General features: G+C 67.9%; 1 protein-coding gene across 1 annotated transcript in view; it reads left to right on the top strand.

Moving 5' to 3' along the window:
- Nucleotides 1–19,066, top strand: part of CHD3 (chromodomain helicase DNA binding protein 3) — a 73,366-nt gene that overhangs the window by 17,606 nt on the left and 36,694 nt on the right. Inside the window, exons 6-18 of the mRNA XM_087777885.1 lie at nucleotides 164–288; nucleotides 905–1,143; nucleotides 1,936–2,066; nucleotides 2,275–2,410; nucleotides 2,523–2,585; nucleotides 4,217–4,395; nucleotides 6,216–6,446; nucleotides 9,151–9,345; nucleotides 12,017–12,231; nucleotides 14,683–14,814; nucleotides 15,775–15,874; nucleotides 16,125–16,316; nucleotides 18,172–18,372. Of these exons, the coding sequence (XP_087634011.1) occupies nucleotides 164–288; nucleotides 905–1,143; nucleotides 1,936–2,066; nucleotides 2,275–2,410; nucleotides 2,523–2,585; nucleotides 4,217–4,395; nucleotides 6,216–6,446; nucleotides 9,151–9,345; nucleotides 12,017–12,231; nucleotides 14,683–14,814; nucleotides 15,775–15,874; nucleotides 16,125–16,316; nucleotides 18,172–18,372 (2,139 nt within the window). The remainder of the gene's footprint in view (nucleotides 1–163; nucleotides 289–904; nucleotides 1,144–1,935; nucleotides 2,067–2,274; nucleotides 2,411–2,522; nucleotides 2,586–4,216; nucleotides 4,396–6,215; nucleotides 6,447–9,150; nucleotides 9,346–12,016; nucleotides 12,232–14,682; nucleotides 14,815–15,774; nucleotides 15,875–16,124; nucleotides 16,317–18,171; nucleotides 18,373–19,066) is intronic.

The following is a 19,066-nucleotide window of genomic DNA, read 5'->3' as shown; positions in this document are numbered from 1 at the left end:
CGTGTTGGGGTCTGTAGGGGTCCCGGTAGGTGACATGTTGCCTTGTCCTCCACGTCCCTATTCCTGTGTGTTTCTTGTCCCCCTGTCCCGGTCTCTGTCGTGTCCCCGCCGTGTCCTCCCGTGTCCCCCTTGGTGTCCCCCCGTGTCCCCTTCCCTGGCGCAGGCGGTGGAGCAGAAGTCCTCGGCGCAGCTGCTGGGGGCCTGGGGGCTGGAGGACGTGGACCACGTCTTCACCGAGGAGGACTATCACACCCTCACCAACTACAAGGCCTTCAGCCAGTTCATGAGGTGCGGTCCTGGGGGGCACCTTGGGGTGCTGGGGGGCACCTCGGGGTCCTGGAGGGTCCTTCTGGGTGCTGGGGGACACTTCAGGGTGCTGGGGGGGGACTTTTAGGGCGTCTCAGGGTGCTGGGGGGCACCCTGGGGGCATGGGGGGGGCACCTTGGGATCCTGGGGGTCAGCTCAGGGTGCTGGAGGGTCCCTCTGGGTGCTGGGGGACACTTCAGGGTGCTGGGGGGGGACTTTTAGGGCATCTCAGGGTGCTGGGAGGCACCTCAGGGTCCTTAGGGGTCTCTCTGGGTGCTGTGGGCTGCTTCGGGGTGCTGGTGGGGGTCTTTTTAGGGCACCTCATGGTGCTGGGGGGTGCCCTCGGGATGTTGGGGGGACACCTCAGGGTGCTGGGTGGACACAGGGGGCACCTGGGGGACCATGGGGGCACCTCAGGGTGCTGGGAAGCCATGGGGGTACCCTGGGGTGAAAAGGGGTCTGTGGGGAGCATCAGTGGAGCCTGGGTGCCCCCCCGGGTGCCTGGGGTCCCCTATTCCCCCTGGGTGCCCCCCCCAGACCCATGGGTGCCCCGGACGCCCGGGTTCCCAGCCCACCTCTCTCCATCTCTCCCCGTCAGGCCCTTGATCGCCAAGAAGAACCCCAAAATCCCCATGTCGAAGATGATGACCATCCTGGGGGCCAAGTGGCGAGAGTTCAGCGCCAACAACCCCTTCAAGGGCTCCGCCGCCGCCGTGGCCGCCGCCGCCGCCGCTGCCGCCGCCGCCGTGGCCGAGCAAGTGTCGGCCGCCGTGGCCGCCGTGGCCCCCGAGGCGCCCCCCCCGCCCCTGCGTAAGGCCAAGACCAAGGAGGGAAAAGGTGGGTGCTGCCCGGACGCCTGGGTCCTTGCTGGGTTTGGGGAGGGGTGCCCGGATGCCTGTGTCCGTCCGTTCCCCCCCCCGCCCCCAGGTGCCTGGGTGCCCCCCCCAGACACCTGGGTGCTCTCCAGGTTTGGGGAGTGGGTGCCTGGGTGCCCCCCTGGACGCCTGGGTGTGTGTCGTGTCCCCCCCCCCCCCGAATGCCTGGGTCCTCATGGGGTGGGGGGGGTCCCTGGGGGGACTTTAGTGGTCCCTGAGGCAATTTGGGGAGTCCCTAGGGGGATCCTGGGGGGCTTTGGGGGTCCCTGGGGCAATTTGGGGGGTCCCTAGGGGGATCCTGGGGGGCTTTGGGGGTCCCTGGGGGGACTTTAGTGGTCCCTGGGGCAATATGGGGGGTCCCTAGGGGGATCCAGGGGGCTTTAGTGGTCCCTGGGGCAATTTGGGGGGTCCCTGGGGCATCCTGGGGGGCTTTGGGGGTCCCTGGGGGGACTTTAGTGGTCCCTGGGGCAATTTGGGGGGTCCCTGGAGCATCCTGGGGGGCTTTGGGGGTCCCTGGCGAGGCTTTAGGGATCCTTGGGAGGGTTGGGGGGTCCCTGGGAGGATCCTGGGGGGAGTTGGGGATCCTGGGGGGTTTGGGGGTCCCTAGAGGATCCTGGGGGGAACTGGGGATCCCTAAGGGGATCCTGGGGGGGATTGGGGGGGCCCTTAGGGTCCTCATGGGGCTGGGGGAGGGGGTGCCCGGGTGCTTGGGTGCCCCCACCCCGAACGCCTGGGTCCCCCCCCCCCGCCACAGGTCCCGGCCACAAGAAGCGCAGCAAGAGCCCGCGGGTGCCGGAGCTGAAGAGGAAGATGAAGGGGAGGAAGATGGCGCCACTGAAGATCAAACTGGGCGTCCTGGGTGGCAAGAGGAAGAAGAGCAGCTCGGTAGGGCCCGGACACCTGGGTCCCCTCCTGTCCCCAAGTGTCCCCAAGCGGTGGCACCCCGTCCTGCGGCCCCGTCCCGCCACCGCCCCGCATCTCCCTGTCCCCTCCACCTTCTGCTCTCCTGGGCCCCTTGTCGTCCCCCCCCCCCCCTCCCGATGCCACCCGGTGTCATCCACTGTCCCCGATGTCACCCGCTGTCCCCGGGCAGAGCGAGGACGCGGGGGAGGCGGAGGAGGAGTCGGACGCCGAGAGCCCCGGGGTGCTGGGTGCCACCGCCCGCCCTGACCCCACCACCCGCCTCAAGAAACTCAAACGGGGACGTCCCGGTCGCAAGAAGAAGAAGGGTGAGTGTCCCCAAGTGTCACCGACCCCCTGGGTGCCACCACCGCCCACCCCAGACCCCGCGGCGGGGACGCCGGGTGACGCCCCTGTCCCCCCCGCCCTCTCTCCTTGCAGCCCCCTGCGCCGGCCTCAGCCGGGAGCGCGGCCCCGTGGGGACGGGCACGGCGCCCGCGCACGGTGAGACACTCCCACGCTGTCCCCAAGTTGTCACCCGGGGTCCCCTGAGCCTGTGGTGTCCCCCCCGAGCGGGGTCCTCGGTCCCTTCCCTGTGTCGGTGGTGGCGTCTGGGGGGGTCCCCAGCCCCTGGCTTCTTCGAAGGGGTGTAGCGGTGTCCCCGTCACCCCGTCCCTGTCCCCACCATCTCTCCTGGGCTTTTGGTGTCCCCAGGTATCCCAGTGTCCCCGTGTCCCTGTCCCCTGGTGTCCCCATGTCCCTGTCCCCTGGTGTCCCCATCTCCTGGTGTCCCCAGTGCCCATGTCCCTGGTGCCAGCCCATCCCAGTGCTCCCATCCACCCAGTGCCCCCGCTGTCCCCATCCCTGGTGTCCCTGTCCCCTGCTGTCCCCATCCTCAGTGTCCCCAGTGCCTGTGTCCCCATCCCTGGGTGTCCCCATCCCCAGTGCCCCTGTCCTCCAATGTCCCCATCCCCAGTGTCCCCAGTGCCCATGTCCCCATCCCTGATCGCCCCCATCCCTGGGTGTCCCCAACCCCAGTGCCCTCACCCCCCAGTGCCCCTGTCCCCACTGCCCCTATGCCCCCATTCCTGGGTGCCCCTGTCCCCAGTGCCCCCATGTCCCCATCCCCAGTGCCCCCAGTGCCCCTGTCCCCCACTGTCCCCTTCCCCAGTGCCCCCAGTGCCCCTGTCCCTGCTGTCCCCATCCCCAGTGCCTCCAGCGCCTCTGTCCCTCTCTGTCCCCATCCCCAGTGCCCCTGTCCCTCTCTGTCCCCATCCCCAGTGTCCCCCTCCCCAGTGCCCCCAGCGCCTCTGTCCCTCTCTGTCCCCATCCCCAGTGCCTCTGTCCCCCACTATCCTCATCCCCAGTGCCCCCAGCACCCTTGTCCCCTGCTGTCCCCATCCCCAGTGCCCCCAGTGCCTCCGTCCCCACTGCCCCCAGCGCCCCTGTCCCCCAGTGTCCCCATCCCCAGTGCTTCTGTCCCTCTGTCCCCATCCACAATGCCCCCAGCACCCCTGTCCCCCAGTATCCCCCATCCCCAGTGCCCCCAGTGCCTCTGTCCCCCTCCCCAGTGCCCCCAGCACCCCTGTCCCTCTCTGTCCCCATCCCCAGTGCCCCCAGCACCCCTATCCCCCAGTATCCCCCATCCCCAGTGCCCCCAGTGCCTCTGTCCCCCTCCCCAGTGCCCCCAGCACCCCTGTCCCTCTCTGTCCCCATCCCCAGTGCCCCCAGCACCCCTATCCCCCAGTATCCCCCATCCCCAGTGCCCCCAGTGCCTCTGTCCCCCTCCCCAGTGCCCCCGTCCCCCGCTGTCCCCTTCCCCAGTGCCCCCAGTGCCTCCGTCCCCCTCCCCAGTGCCCCCAGTGCCCCCGTCCCCTGCTGTCCCTTTCCCCAGTGCCCCCATCCCCAGTGCCCCCAGTGCCTCTGTCCCCCTCCCCAGTGCCCCCGTCCCCCAGTGTCCCCCTCCCCAGTGCCCCCATCCCCTGCTGTCCCCTTCCCCAGTGCCCCCAGCGCCCCTGTCCCCCAGTATCCCCCTCCCCAGTGCCCCCAGTGCCCCCGTCCCCCGCTGTCCCCCTCCCCAGTACACCCCCCCCATCAATCCGGGTGGCAGCGGGCGGTGCGTGGCGTCCCCGCAGGGCCGGGGCCGGAGGAGGAGGGGGACGGCTACGAGACGGACCACCAGGACTACTGCGAGGTGTGCCAGCAGGGCGGGGAGATCATCCTCTGCGACACTTGTCCCCGCGCCTACCACCTCGTCTGCCTCGACCCCGAGCTCGACCGCGCGCCCGAGGGACGCTGGAGCTGCCCCCACTGCGTGAGCTGCGGGGCTTTGGGGGGCGGGGGGGGTCCCTGGGGGGTTGGGGGTTCCTAGGGGGTCCCTGGGGGGGGGGTGGGGGTCCTAGAGGGGTCCCTGGAGGGGTTTGGGGGTCTCTGGGGGCTTTGGGGGTTCCTAGAGGGGTCCTTGGGGAGGTTTGGGGGGCTTTGGGGGTTCCTAGAGGGGTCCTTGGGGAGGTTTGGGGGTCCCTGGGGGGCTTGGTGGTTCCTAGGGGGTCCCTGAGGGGTTTGGGGGTCTCTGGGGCCTTTGGGAGTTCCTAGAGGGGTCCTTGGGGAGGTTTGGGGGTCCCTGGGGCGGCTTGGCGGTTCCTAGAGGGGTTTCTGGGGGGTTTTGGGAGTCCCTAGAGGGGTCCTTGGGGAGGTTTGGGGGTCCCTGGAGGAGTTTGGGTGTCCCTAGGGGGGTTCTTGGGGGGGGGTTGGGGGTCCTAAAGGGGTCCCTGGAGGGGTTTGGGGGTCTCTGGGGTCTTTGGGAGTTCCTAGAGGGGTCCTTGGGGAGGTTTGGGGGTCCCTGGGAGGGTTTGGGGGTTCCTAGAGGAGTCCCTGGAGGGGTTTGGGGGTCTCTGGGGCGGCTTGGCGGTTCCTAGGGGGTCCCTGAGGGGTTTTGGGGGTTCCTAGAGGGGTCCTTGGGGAGGTTTGGGGGGTCCCTGGAGGAGTTTGGGTGTCCCTAGGGGGGTTCTTGGGGGGGGGTTGGGGGTCCTAAAGGGGTCCCTGGAGGGGTTTGGGGGTCTCTGGGGGCTTTGGGAGTTCCTAGAGGGGTCCCTGAGGGGGTTTGGGGGTCCCTGGGGGGTTTGGGAGTTCCTAGAGGGGTCCTTGGGGAGGTTTGGGGGGTCCCTCGGGGCTTTGGGGGTCCCTAGTGGGTCCCTGGGGGGATTTTGGGGTCCCTAGAGGGGTCCCTAGAGGGGTTTGGGGGTCCCTAGGGGAATCCTGGGCTCTTTGGTGGTCCCTGAGGGGCTTTGGGGGTTCCTAGAGGGGTCCTTTGGGAGGAATTGGGGGTCCCTGGGGGAGTTTAAGGGTCCCTAGGGGGTCCCTGGGGGGGTTGGGGGTTCCTAGAAGGGTCCCTAGGAGGTTTGGGTGTCCCTGGAGGACGTCCCCAGGAGGCTGGGTGTCGCTCAAGGTGTCCCCAGGAGGTCTGGGTATCCCTCAATGTGTCCCCAGGAGGTTTGGGTGTTCCTCAGGGTGTCCCCAGGAGGTCTGGGTGTCCCTCAAGGTGTCCCCAGGAGGTTTGGGTGTTCCTCAGGGTGTCCCCAGGAGGTCTGGGTGTCCCTCAAGGTGTCCCCAGGAGGTTTGGGTGTTCCTCAGGGTGTCCCCAGGAGGTCTGGGTGTCCCTCAAGGTGTCCCCAGGAGGTTTGGGTGTTCCTCAGGGTGTCCCCAGGAGGTCTGGGTGTCCCTCAAGGTGTCCCCAGGAGGTTTGGGTGTCCCTCAGGGTGTCCCCAGGAGGTCTGGGTGTCCCTCAAGGTGTCCCCAGGAGGTTTGGGTGTCCCTCAGGGTGTCCCCAGGAGGTCTGGGTGTCCCTCAAGGTGTCCCCAGGAGGTTTGGGTGTTCCTCAGGGTGTCCCCAGGAGGTCTGGGTGTCCCTCAAGCCATCCCCAGGAGGTTTGGGGTCCCTGGGTGCTGTTTTGGGGGTGTCCTCAGGAGGCTGGGTGTCCCTCAGGTCATCCCCAGGAGGTTTGGGTGTCCCTCAGGGTGTCCCCAGGAGGTCTGGGTGTCCCTCAGGCCATCCCCAGGAGGTTTGGGGTCCCTGGGTGCTGTTTTGGGGGCCTCCCCAGGAGGTTTGGGGTGCCTGACGCTGGGTGTTGCTCAGGAGAAGGAGGGGGTGCAGTGGGAAGCGAAGGAGGAAGAGGAGGAGGAGGAGGAGGAGGAGGAAGAAGGGGAGAAGGAGGAGGAGGACGACCACATGGAGTACTGCCGGGTGTGCAAGGACGGCGGGGAGCTGCTCTGCTGCGACGCCTGCGTCTCCTCCTACCACATCCACTGCCTCAACCCCCCCCTGCCCGAGGTCCCCAACGGCGAGTGGCTCTGTCCCCGCTGCACGGTACGGGGCCGCGGGGGCCACCGGGGCCGGGGGGGGGGGGGACGGACGGGAGAGGGATGGGGACAGGGACAGGGATGCGGACAGGGTCCTGGTGGGGACAGGGACAGGGATGGGGACAGGAGAGGGATGGGGACAGGGACAGGGATGGGGACGGGAGAGGGATGGGGACAGGGACAGGGATGCGGACAGGGTCCTGGTGGGGACAGGGACAGGGATGGGGACAGGGAGCTGGTGGGGATGGGACAGGGATGGGGACGGGAGAGGGATGGGGACAGGGACAGGGATGGGGACAGGGAGCTGGTGGGGATGGGACAGGGATGGGGACGGGACAGGGATGGGGACGGGAGAGGGATGGGGACAGGGACCTGGAGGGGACGGGAGAGGGATGGGGACAGGGTCCTGGTGGGGACAGGGACAGGGATGGGGACGGGAGAGGGATGGGGACGGGGACCTGGAGGGGACGGGAGAGGGATGGGGACGGGACAGGGATGGGGACAGGGACCTGGAGGGGACGGGAGAGGGATGGGGACAGGGACAGGGATGCGGACAGGGTCCTGGTGGGGACAGGGACAGGGATAGGGACGGGAGAGGGATGGGACAGGGACCCGGTGGGGACGGGAGAGGGATGGGGACAGGACAGGGACCTGGTGGGGTTAGGGACAGGGATGGGGAACAGGGTCCTGGTGGGGACAGGGACAGGGATGGGGACGGGAGAGGGATGGGGACAGGGACCTGGAGGGGATGGGAGAGGGATGGGGACGGGAGAGGGATGGGGACAGGGTCCTGGTGGGGACAGGGACAGGGATGGGGACGGGAGAGGGATGGGGACAGGGACCTGGAGGGGATGGGAGAGGGATGGGGACAGGGTCCTGGTGGGGACGGGACAGGGATGGGGACGGGAGAGGGATGGGGACGGGGACCTGGAGGGGATGGGAGAGGGATGGGGACAGGGACAGGGATGCGGACAGGGTCCTGGTGGGGACAGGGACAGGGATGGGGACGGGAGAGGAATGGGGACAGGGACCTGGTGGGGACGGGACAGGGATGGGGACGGGAGAGGGATGGGGACAGGGACCTGGAGGGGACGGGAGAGGGATGGGGACAGGGACCCGGTGGGGACGGGAGAGGGATGGGGACAGGACAGGGACCTGGTGGGGTTAGGGACAGGGATGGGGATGGGACAGGGACCTGGTGGGGACAGGACGTTGGTGGGGATGGGACAGGGATGGGGACAGGGACCTGGTGGGGACGGGAGAGGGATGGGACATGGGTTGGGATGGGGACAGGACAGGGACCTGGTGGGGACGGGCACAGGGATGGGGACAGGGACCTGGTGGGGGTGGGAGAGGGATGGGGACAGGGACAGGGATGGGGATGGGGTGGCTCAAGGTTGGGGACAGGGACAGGGGTGGGGACAGGGACAGGGATGGGGACAGGGACAGGACAGGGGTGGGACTGGACAGAGATGGGGATGGGCTGGCTCAAGGTTGGGGACAGGGACAGGACAGGGATAGGGACAGGGATGGCTCAAGGCTGGGGACAGGGCCAGGGGTGGGGACAGGGATGGGGACAGGGATGGCTCAAGGCTGGGGACAGGGCCAGGGGTGGGGACAGGGATGGGGACAGGGATGGCTCAAGGCTGGGGTCAGGACAGGGATGGGGACAGGGACCTGGTGGGGACAGGAGAGGGATGGGACATGGGTTGGGATGGGGACAGGACAGGGACCTGGTGGGGACGGGGACAGGGATGGGGACAGGGACCCAGTGGGGGTGGGAGAGGGATGGGGACAGGGACAGGGATGGGGACAGGGACAGGACAGGGGTGGGACAGGACAGGGATGGGGATGGGGTGGCTCAAGGTTGGGGACAGGGATAGGGACAGGGATGGGGACAGGGATGGCTCAAGGCTGGGGTCAGGACAGGGATGGGGACAGGGACCTGGTGGGGACAGGAGAGGGATGGGACATGGGTTGGGATGGGGACAGGACAGGGACCTGGTGGGGACGGGGACAGGGATGGGGACAGGGACCGGGTGGGGGTGGGAGAGGGATGGGGACAGGGACAGGGATGGGGACAGGGACAGGACAGGGGTGGGACAGGACAGGGATGGGGATGGGGTGGCTCAAGGTTGGGGACAGGGACAGGACAGGGATAGGGACAGGGATGGGGACAGGGATGGCTCAAGGCTGGGGACAGGACAGGGATGGGGACAGGGATGGCTCAAGGCTGGGGACAGGGCCAGGGGTGGGGACAGGGACGGGACAGGACAGGGATGGGACAGGACAGAGATGGGGACAGGGATGGCTCAAGGCTGGGGTCAGGACAGGGATGGGGACAGGGATGGCTCAAGGTTGGGGACAGGGACAGGGATGGGGACAGGGATGGGGACAGGGATGGCTCAAGGTTGGGGACAGGGACAGGGATGGGGACAGGGATGGGGACGGGGATGGCTCAAGGTTGGGGACAGGGATGGGGACAGGGATGGCTCAAGGTTGGGGACAGGGCCAGGGGTGGGGACAACCACGACGATGGGGCCAGGGCACAGGGATGCGCCACCCCCACCTTGGGGACAGAGAGGGGGGGACACCTACCCCCCCCCCCCGGGCACCCCTCACTCTGGGTGTGTCGGGGGGAGGGGGGGCCCACACGATGTCCCCGTGTCCCCCGCCGTGTCCCCAACCCCGCCGTGTCCCCACCCCCGCAGTGCCCGGTGCTGAAGGGGCGGGTGCAGAAGATCCTGTACTGGCGGTGGGGGGAGCCGCCCCCCCCCGTGGCCGCCCCCCCCGGGGCCCCCCCCGAGGGGCCCCCCCCGGCGCTGCAGGGCCGCTCCGAGCGCGAGTTCTTCGTCAAGTGGGTGGGCCTCTCCTACTGGCACTGCTCCTGGATCAAGGAGCTGCAGGTACGGGGGGGCCCGCGCCCCCAAACTGGGGGGGCTGGGAGAGCCAGGCTGGGGGGGGGGGGGCCGATACTGGGGGGGGGGGGGGGGCTGATAGACCTCGTTTGGGGGGCATGGTGCTGGGGGGGGGCTGATAGAGCTGGTTTGGGGGGCCCTGATAGTGGGGGGCTGATAGACCCAGTTTGGGGGGCCCTGATACTGGGGGGACTGATCGACCCAGTTTGGGGGGGCATGGTACTGGGGGGGCTGATAGACCCAGTTTGGGGGGCCCTGATACTGGGGGGGGCTGATCGACCCAGTTTGGGGGGGCAGATATCAGGGTGTCTCAATAGGCCCAGTTTGGGGGGCCCTGATACTGGGGGGGCTGATCGACCCAGTTTGGGGGGCCCTGATAGTTGGGGGGGCTGATAGACCCAGTTTGGGGGGGCCCTGATACTGGGGGGAGGGGGCTGATAGACCCAGTTTGGGGGGCTCTGATACTGGGGGGCTGATCGACCCAGTTTGGGGGGCATGGTACTGGGGGGGCTGATAGACCCAGTTTGGGGGGCCCTGATACTGGGGGGGCTGATCGACCCAGTTTGGGGGGGGGCAGATATCAGGGTGTCTCAATAGGCCCAGTTTGGGGGGCCCTGATACTGGGGGGCTGATCGACCCAGTTTGGGGGGCCCTGATAGTTGGGGGGCTGATAGACCCAGTTTGGGGGGCCCTGATACTGGGGGGGCCTGATAGACCCAGTTTGGGGGGCTCTGATACTGGGGGGGCTGATCGACCCAGTTTGGGGGGGCATGGTACTGGGGGGGGCTGATAGAGCTGGTTTGGGGGGCCCTGATACTGGGGGGGGCTGATCGACCCAGTTTGGGGGGGCAGATATCAGGGTGTCTCAATAGGCCCAGTTTGGGGGGCCCTGATACTGGGGGGCTGATCGACCCAGTTTGGGGGGCCCTGATAGTTGGGGGGCTGATAGACCCAGTTTGGGGGGCCCTGATACTGGGGGGAGGGGCTGATAGACCCAGTTTGGGGGGCTCTGATACTGGGGGGCTGATCGACCCAGTTTGGGGGGGCATGGTACTGGGGGGGGGCTGATAGAGCTGGTTTGGGGGGCCCTGATACTGGGGGGGGCTGATAGACCCAGTTTGGGGGGCTCTGATACTGGGGGGGCTGATCGACCCAGTTTGGGGGGCATGGTACTGGGGGGGCTGATAGACCCAGTTTGGGGGGCCCTGATACTGGGGGGGGCTGATAGACCCAGTTTGGGGGGGGGCAGATATCAGGGTGTCTCAATAGGCCCAGTTTGGGGGGGCCCTGATACTGGGGGGGCTGATCGACCCAGTTTGGGGGGGCCCTGATAGTTGGGGGGGGGGGCTGATAGACCCAGTTTGGGGGCCCTGATACTGGGGGGGGGCCTGATAGACCCAGTTTGGGGGGCTCTGATACTGGGGGGCTGATCGACCCAGTTTGGGGGGGGCATGGTACTGGGGGGCTGATAGACCCAGTTTGGGGGGCCCTGATACTGGGGGGCCTGATAGACCCAGTTTGGGGGGCTCTGATACTGGGGGGGCTGATGGACCCAGTTTGGGGGGGCATGGTACTGGGGGGGCTGATAGACCCAGTTTGGGGGGCCCTGATACTGGGGGGGCTGATAGACCCAGTTTGGGGGGGGCAGATATCAGGGTGTCTCAATAGGCCCAGTTTGGGGGGCCCTGATACTGGGGGGCTGATCGACCCAGTTTGGGGGGCCCTGATAGTTGGGGGGGCTGATAGACCCAGTTTGGGGGGCCCTGATACTGGGGGAGGGGGCTGATAGACCCAGTTTGGGGGGCTCTGATACTGGGGGGCTGATCGACCCAGTTTGGGGGGGCATGGTACTGGGGGGGCTGATAGACCCAGTTTGGGGGGCCCTGATACTGGGGGGGGCAGATATCAGGGTGTCTCAATAGGCCCAGTTTGGGGGGCCCCGATACTGGGGGGCTGATAGACCCGGTTTGGGGGGGCATGGTACTGGGGGGCTGATAGACCCAGTTTGGGAGGGCCCTGATACGGGGGGGGGGGGGGGCTGATAGACCCAGTTTGGGGGGGCATGGTCATGGGGGGGCTGATAGACCCAGTTTGGGGGGCCCTGATACTGGGGGGGGGGCTGATCGACCCAGTTTGGGGGGGCTCCAATATCAGGGTGTCTCAATAGACCCAGTTTGGGGGGTTCCCCGGACTGGGGACACCCCAATATCCCCAGTTGGGGCAACCTGGGGCTGGTGACACCCCAATATCCCCAGTTGGGGGGGGTTCCCAGGACTGGTGACACCCCAATATCCCCAGCTTGGGGGGGGTCCCCAGGACTGGGGACACCCCAGTATCCCCAGTTGGGGGGGGCCTGGGGCTGGTGACACCCCAATATCCCCAGTTGGGGGGGTTCCCCGGACTGGGGACACCCCAGTATCCCCAGTTGGGGGGGGGATCCCCACTTTCAGGGCCCCCCAACACCCCCACCTCGGGGACTCCATGCCCCCCCCAATCCCTGGGCCGGGGCGGGGGGAGAGGGGCAGCACCCCACCCCCCCACCTTCCAGCACCCTGCGGGGGGGGTGGGGTGTCCTTGCCCCCCGCTACTTTTGGGGTGCCCCCTGCTAATTTTGGGGGTGCCCCCCGCTAATTTTGGGGTGTCCCCCCCCCCCCCACAGCTGGAGACCTCCCCCCTGGGGATCTACCCCACCTACCAGCGCAAGAACGACAGGGCCGCCCCCCCCCCCCTCGACTACGGCTCGGGGGACGACGACCCCAAAAGTGAAAAACGGGGGGCGGGGGGGGACCCCCTTTTCCGGGGGATGGAGGAACGCTTCTACCGCTACGGCATCAAACCCGAGTGGATGACGGTGCACCGCATCATCAATCACAGGTGGGGGGGGGGGGCGGGGAGCACCCAAGGGTGTCACGGGGCGCCCAGGGGTGTCGGGGGGTGCCCGTGGGATTCCCCCCCCCCCTCCCCCCGTGGGGCACCCCCAGATTGGGAGGGGATGGGGGGTGTGCCACTGGTGTGTGGGTGGGCTTTGGGGACACTAGTGGCACCCGTGGGGACACTCGGCACCCTTGGGTCCTGTAAGGACACCGCCAGCACCCATGGGTGCCCCCCAGCACCCGTCAGTGTCCCCTGGCACCTATGGGTGCCCCCCAAATTGGGAGGGGATGGGGGGTGTCGGTATGGGGGCAGGGGAGAGCCTGGGTGGGGTTTGGGGACACTCTGGGGACCCTTGGGTCCTGTAAGGACACCCCAGCACCCATGGGTGCCCCCCAGCACCCATCAGTGTCCCCTGGCTCCCATGGGTGCCCCCCAGCACTGGGGGACCCCCACAGCTCCCCCATACAGGAAGAGACTGGGTGCCACTGGTGTGTGGGTGGGCTTTGGGGACACTAGTGGCACCCGTGGGGACACTCGGCACCCTTGGGTCCTGTAAGGACACCGCCAGCACCCATGGGTGCCCCCCAGCACCCGTCAGTGTCCCCCGGCACCCATGGGTGCCCCCCCCCATTGGGAGCAGTCGGACACCGTCCCCAGGTGACCCCATGTCTCTCCAGGGTGGCCCTGTCCCCAAGTGACCCCGTGTCCTGTCAGGGTGTCCCTGTCCCCAGGTGTACCCCATGTCCCCTCCATGTGTCCATGTCCCCACGTGACCCCGTGTCCTGTTTGTCCCCAAGTGACCCCGTGTCCCCTCCAGGTGGCCCTGTCCCTGAGTGACCCTGTGTCCTGTGAGTTCCCTGTCCCCAGGTGACCCCGTGTCCTGTGTGTCCCTGTCCCCAAGTGACCCCGTGTCCTGTCAGGGTGTCCCTGTCCCCAGGTGACCCCATGTCCCCTCCATGTGGCCCTGTCCCCGAGTGACCCCGTGTCCTGTGTGTCCCTGTCCCCAGGTGACCCCGTGTCCCCTCCATGTGTCCCTGTCCCCAGGTGACCCCGTGTCCTGTCTATGTCCCTCTCCGAGTGACCCCATGTCCCGTCTGTGTCCCCAGGTGACCCCATGTCCTGTGTGTCCCTGTCCCCAGGTGACCCCGTGTCCCATCCAAGTGGCCCTGTCCCCAGATGCCCTATGTCCCCTCTCTGTGGCCCTGTCCCCAGGTGACCCCGTGTCCCCAGGTGACCCCGTATCCTGTCTGTATGTCCCTGTCCCCATGTCACCCCCTGTCCCCGGGTGACCCCTGTGCTGGGGTGTCCCCAGCGTCTCCCTGATGGCAGCCGGTGACAGCGGGTGACCCCTGGTGGCACTCGAGTGCCTTCCATGTGCCCCACTGTCACCCACGCCCTGGTGGCACGTGCCAACCCCCGCCTGGCCCCGCGTCAGTTCTGCCTGTCCCCGTGTCACCCGGGGGTGCCCGGTGTCCCCAGGGGTGCTTGCTGTCACCCGTGGTGCCCTGTGTCCCTGGGTGCCCAGTGTCCCCCCTGTTCCCACTGTCCCTGTGGTGCCCGTTGTCCCCAGGTGCCTGTTGTCCCCCCGTGGCGCCCATTGTCCCCTGGGTGCCTGTTGCCCCATGGTTCCCGTTGTCACCCTGTGGTGCCCATTGTCCCTTGGGTGCCTGTTGTCCCGCGGTGCCCGTTGTCACCCCACGGTGCCTGTTGTCCCCAGGTGCCTGTTGTCACCCCATGGTGCCCATTGTCCCTTGGGTGCCTGTTGTCCCAGGGTGCCCGTTGTCCCCCCCGCGGTGCCTGTTGTCCCCTGGGTGCCTGTTGCCCTGTGGTGCCCGTTGTCCCGCTGTGGTGCCTGTTGTCCCCAGGATGCCCAGTGTCCCCACAGTGCCCATTACTCCCATGGTGCCCGGTGTCCCCACGATGCCCGGTGTCCCCGCAGTGCCCATTGCACCTATGATGCCCGGTGTCCCCATGGTGCCCGTTACTCCCGTGGTGCCCGGTGTCCCTGTGGTGCCTGTTGTCCCCCGGGTGCCCGGTGTCCCCATGGTGCCTGTTGTCCCCCGGGTGCCCGGTGTCCCTGTGGTGCCTGTTGTCCCCCGGGTGCCCGGTGTCCCCATGGTGCCCGTTGTCCCTGTGGTGCCCGTTATCCCTGTGGTGCCCGGTGTCCCTGTGGTGCCTGTTGTCCCCCGGGTGCCCGGTGTCCCTGTGGTGCCCGGTGTCCCTGTGGTGCCCGTTGTCCCTGTGGTGCCCCGTGCCCCCGTGGTGCCTGGTGTCCCCGTGGTGCCCGTTACCCCCATGGTGCCTGGTGTCTCCCGGGTGCCTGATGTCCCCGTGGTGCCCCATGCCCCTGTGGTGCCCATTGCCCGCCGCGTGCCCGTTACACCCATGGTGCCCGTTGTCTCCCGGTGCCCCCCGGGTGCCCGGTGCGGGGCGTGACGGCGTGCCGCACAGCGTGGACCGGAAGGGGCAGTACCACTACCTGGTGAAGTGGCGGGACCTGCCCTACGACCAGGCCACCTGGGAGGAGGACGAGATGCCCATCCCCGACTACGACCTCCACAAGCTGGCCTACTGGAAGCACCGGTGAGGGACAGGGTGACACGGGGGGACATGGGGACACGGTGGGGGGGCACGGGGACATGGGGACGTGCCTACTGGAAGCACCGGTGAGGGATGGGGGGACATGGGGACACAGGGGGGGCAGGGGGACCTGGGGGCGGGCCTACTGGAAGCGCCGGCGAGGGACGTGGGGGCATGGGGGGAGGATGGGGCCATGGGGACGTGCCTACTGGAAGCACTGGTGAGGGACGTGGGGACATGGGGGGACATGGGGACATGGGGACGTGCCTACTGGAAGCACCGGTGAGGGACGTGGGGACATGGGGGGAGCATGGGGACATGGGGATGTGCCTACTGGAAGCACCGGTGAGGGACGTGGGGACATGGGGGGAGCATGGGGACATGGGGACGTGCCTACTGGAAGCACCGGTGAGGGACGGAGGGACATGGGGGGGACATGGGGACATGGGGATGTGCCTACTGGAAGCACCGGTGAGGGACGGGGGGACATGGGGGGACATAGGGACATGGCGGGGGGACATGGGGATATGGGGACATGCCTACTTGGAGGCACTGGTGGGGGACATGGGGACACGGGGGGGACATGGGGACACATGGGAACACATGGGGATGTGCCTACTGGCCACGTGGCCCTGTGTCCCCATGAGTCCCCCATTGTCCTCATGCTGCCCTGTGTCCCTGTGTTGTCCCCGTCTCCTCACGTCTCCATGTGTCCCCTGTTCCCGCCATGTCCCCATCCCCCCGGTGTCCCTGTGTCCCTGTCTCCCGCTGTGTCCCCTGATGTCCTTGTGTCCCTCCATGTCCCTGGGTGTCCCCCCGCCCCGTATCCCCATCCCCCTTGGTGTCCCTGTGCCCCCTGTCTCCCGCTGTGTCCCTATGTCCCCCCATATCCCTGTGGCCCCCTCGTGTCCTGGCCCCCCCCCCGGTGTCCCCGTGTCCCCCTCGGTGTCCCCGTGTCCCCAGGGAGGTGTTCATGGGGGAGGACCCGGCCCAGCCCCGTCGCTACAAGAAGAAGAAGAAGGAGACGCCGGAGGAGGGACCCCCCGACTCCCCCACCAACGACGTGAGTCCCCGGATGCCTGGGTGCCCCCCATGGACCCTTGGGTCCCCCCCTGGACACCAGGGTCCCCTCCATGGTCCCTTGGGTCCCCCAGATGCCGGGGTCCCCTCCCCGGACACCAGCGTCCCCCTAGGGTTCCCCACCACCTCCACGTCATTCCTAACCCCCCTGGATGTCCCTGGGGGTGTTGGGTGGCCCAGATGCCTGGGTCCCCCCCCCACCCACCCACTGCCACCCTTCCCCACCCCGGCAGCCGACGGTGAAGTACGAGACGCAGCCGCGGTTCATCACGGCGACGGGCGGCACCCTCCACCTCTACCAGCTGGAGGGGCTGAACTGGCTGCGCTTCTCCTGGGCCCAGAGCACCGACACCATCCTGGCCGACGAGATGGGGCTGGGCAAGACCATCCAGACCATCGTCTTCCTCTACTCCCTCTACAAGGAGGTGAGGTCGCTCTCGCCTGGTCCCCGGTGTCACCCGCCTGGCCCCGGTGTCACCTGCCTGGTTCCTGGTGTCACTCGCCTGGCCCTGGTGTCACCCGCCTGGCCCTGGTGTCACCCACTTGGCCCCTGCTGTCACCCGCCTGGCCTCTGGTGTCACCCACTTAGACCTTGGCGTCTCCGCCTTGGCCCCCATGTTGCCCACCTTGTCCCTGGTGTCACCCACCTGGTTCTGGTGTCACCCGCCTGGTCCTGGTGTCTCTCCCTTTGCCCCCGGTGTCACCCGCCTGGCCCTGGTGTCACCCACTTAGACCTTGGCGTCTCCGCCTTGGCCCCCATGTTGCCCACCTTGTCCCTGGTGTCACCCACCTGGTTCTGGTGTCACCCGCCTGGTCCTGGTGTCTCCCCCTTTGCCCCCGGTGTCACCCGCCTGGCCCCAGTGTCACCCACCTGGCCCCGATGTCACCTGCCTCGTCCCTGGTGTCACCCACTTGGCCCCTGGCGTCTCCCTGTTGGCTCCCATGTTGCCCACCTGGCCCCTGGTGTCACCCACTTGGCCCCTGGTATCTCCCTCCTGGCCCCTGCTGTCACCCACCTGGCCCTGGTGTCTCTCCCTTTGCCCCCGGGGTCACTCGCCTGGCCCTGGTGTCACCCACTTGGCCCCTGGTGTCTCCCCCTTAGGCCCCCATGTTGCCCACCTTGTCCCCGATGTCACCCGCCTGGCCCTGGTGTCACCCACTTGGCCCCTGCTGTCACCCGCCTGGCCTCTGGTGTCACCCACTTAGACCGTGGCGTCTCCGCCTTGGCCCCCATGTTGCCCACCTGGTTCTGGTGTCACCCGCCTGGTCCTGGTGTCTCCCCCTTTGCCCCTGGTGTCACCCGCCTGGCCCCAGTGTCACCCACCTGGCCCCGATGTCACCTGCCTCGTCCCTGGTGTCTCCCACTTGGCCCCTGGCGTCTCCCTGTTGGCTCCCATGTTGCCCACCTGGCCCCTGGTGTCACCCGCCTGGCCCTGGTGTCTCTCCCTTTGCCCCCAGTGTCACCTGCCTGGCCCTGGTGTCACCCACTTGGCCCCTGGTATCTCCCTCCTGGCCCCTGCTGTCACCCACCTGGCCCTGGTGTCACCCACCTGGCCCCTGGTGTCACCCACTTGGCCCCTGGTGTCTCTCCCTTAGCCCCCATGTCACCCGCCTGGTCCCCGGTGTCACCTGCCTGGTTCTGGTGTCACCCGCCTGGTCCTGGTGTCTCTCCCTTTGCCCCCGGTGTCACCCGCCTGGCCCTGGTGTCACTCGCCTGGCCCCTGGTGTCTCCCCCTTAGGCCCCCATGATGCCCACCTTGTCCCCGGTGTCACCTGCCTGGTTCTGGTGTCACCCACTTGGCCCTGGTGTCTCTCCCATTGCCCCCGGTGTCACCTGCCTGGCCCTGGTGTCACCCACTTGGCACCTGGTATCTCCCTCCTGGCCCCTGGTGTCACCCACTTGGCCCCCAGCGTCACAAGCCTGGCCCTGGTGTCACCCACCTGGTCTCCGTTGTCACCCACTTAGCCCCTGGTGTCACCCGCTTGGCCCCTGGCATCTCTCCCTTGGCCCCCATGTCACCCGCCTGGTCCCTGGTGTCACCCACCTGGTCCTGGTGTCTTGTACCTGGTCCCCGGTGTCACCTACCTGGTCCCCAATGTCACCTTCTTGCTTCATGGTGTCACCCACCTGGCCCCTGGTGTCACCCGCCTGGCCCACGCTGTCCCCACGTCCCCCAAGGACCCCGTCCCATGCCACCCCCCCATCCCTCTGTGTCACACTGTCCCCACGTCCCCCAAGGGCCCCGTCCCCGTGTCCCCGTGTGACGCGCTGTCCCCCAGGGCCACACCAAGGGCCCGTTCCTCGTCAGCGCCCCGCTCTCCACCATCATCAACTGGGAGCGGGAGTTCCAGATGTGGGCCCCCGCCTTCTACGTTGTCACCTACACCGGGGACAAGGACAGCCGGGCCATCATCCGCGAGAACGAGTTCTCCTTCGATGACAATGCCATGAAGGGGGGCAAGAAGGCCTTCAAGATGAAGGTGAGCCCGATTTTGGGGTCCCCAGGGGGTTTGGGGTGCTGGGGGGGTGACCTGGACATTGGGGTCCCCAGGGGTTTGGGGTGTTGGGGTCCCCAGGGGGTTTGGGGTGCTGGGGGGTGACCCGGACATTGGGGTCCCCAGGGGTTTGGGGTGTTGGGGTCCCCAGGGGGTTTGGGGTGCTGGGGGTGACCTGGACACTGGGGTCCCCAGGGGTTTGGGGTGTTGGGGTCCCCAGGGGGTTTGGGGTGCTGGGGGGTGACCCGGACATTGGGGTCCCCAGGGGTTTGGGGTGTTGGGGTCCCCAGGGGGTTTGGGGTGCTGGGGGTGACCTGGACACTGGGGTCCCCAGGGGTTTGGGGTGCTGGGGGGGTGACCTGGACATTGGGGTCCCCAGGGGTTTGGGGTGCTGGGGGGGTGACCTGGACATTGGGGTCCTCAGGAGTTTGGGGTGTTGGGGTCCCCAGGGGTTGGGGTGACCTGGACATTGGGGTCCCCAGGGGTTTGGGGTGTTGGGGTCCCCAGGGGGTTTGGGGTGCTGGGGGTGACCTGGACACTGGGGTCCCCAGGGGTTTGGGGTGTTGGGGTCCCCAGGGGGTTTGGGGTGCTGGGGGTGACCTGGACATTGGGGTCCCCAGGGGGTTTGGGGTGCTGGGGGGGTGACCTGGACATTGGGGTCCCCAGGAGTTTGGGGTGC

The sequence above is a fragment of the Nipponia nippon genome, unplaced genomic scaffold (assembly GCF_047370975.1).
Source record: "Nipponia nippon isolate SJK-2023a ecotype South Korea unplaced genomic scaffold, ASM4737097v1 scaffold_41, whole genome shotgun sequence".
Taxonomy (NCBI): Eukaryota; Metazoa; Chordata; class Aves; order Pelecaniformes; family Threskiornithidae; genus Nipponia; species Nipponia nippon.
Note: the sequence above shows the minus strand (reverse complement) of the source record. Positions and strands in the feature narration are given on the sequence as shown.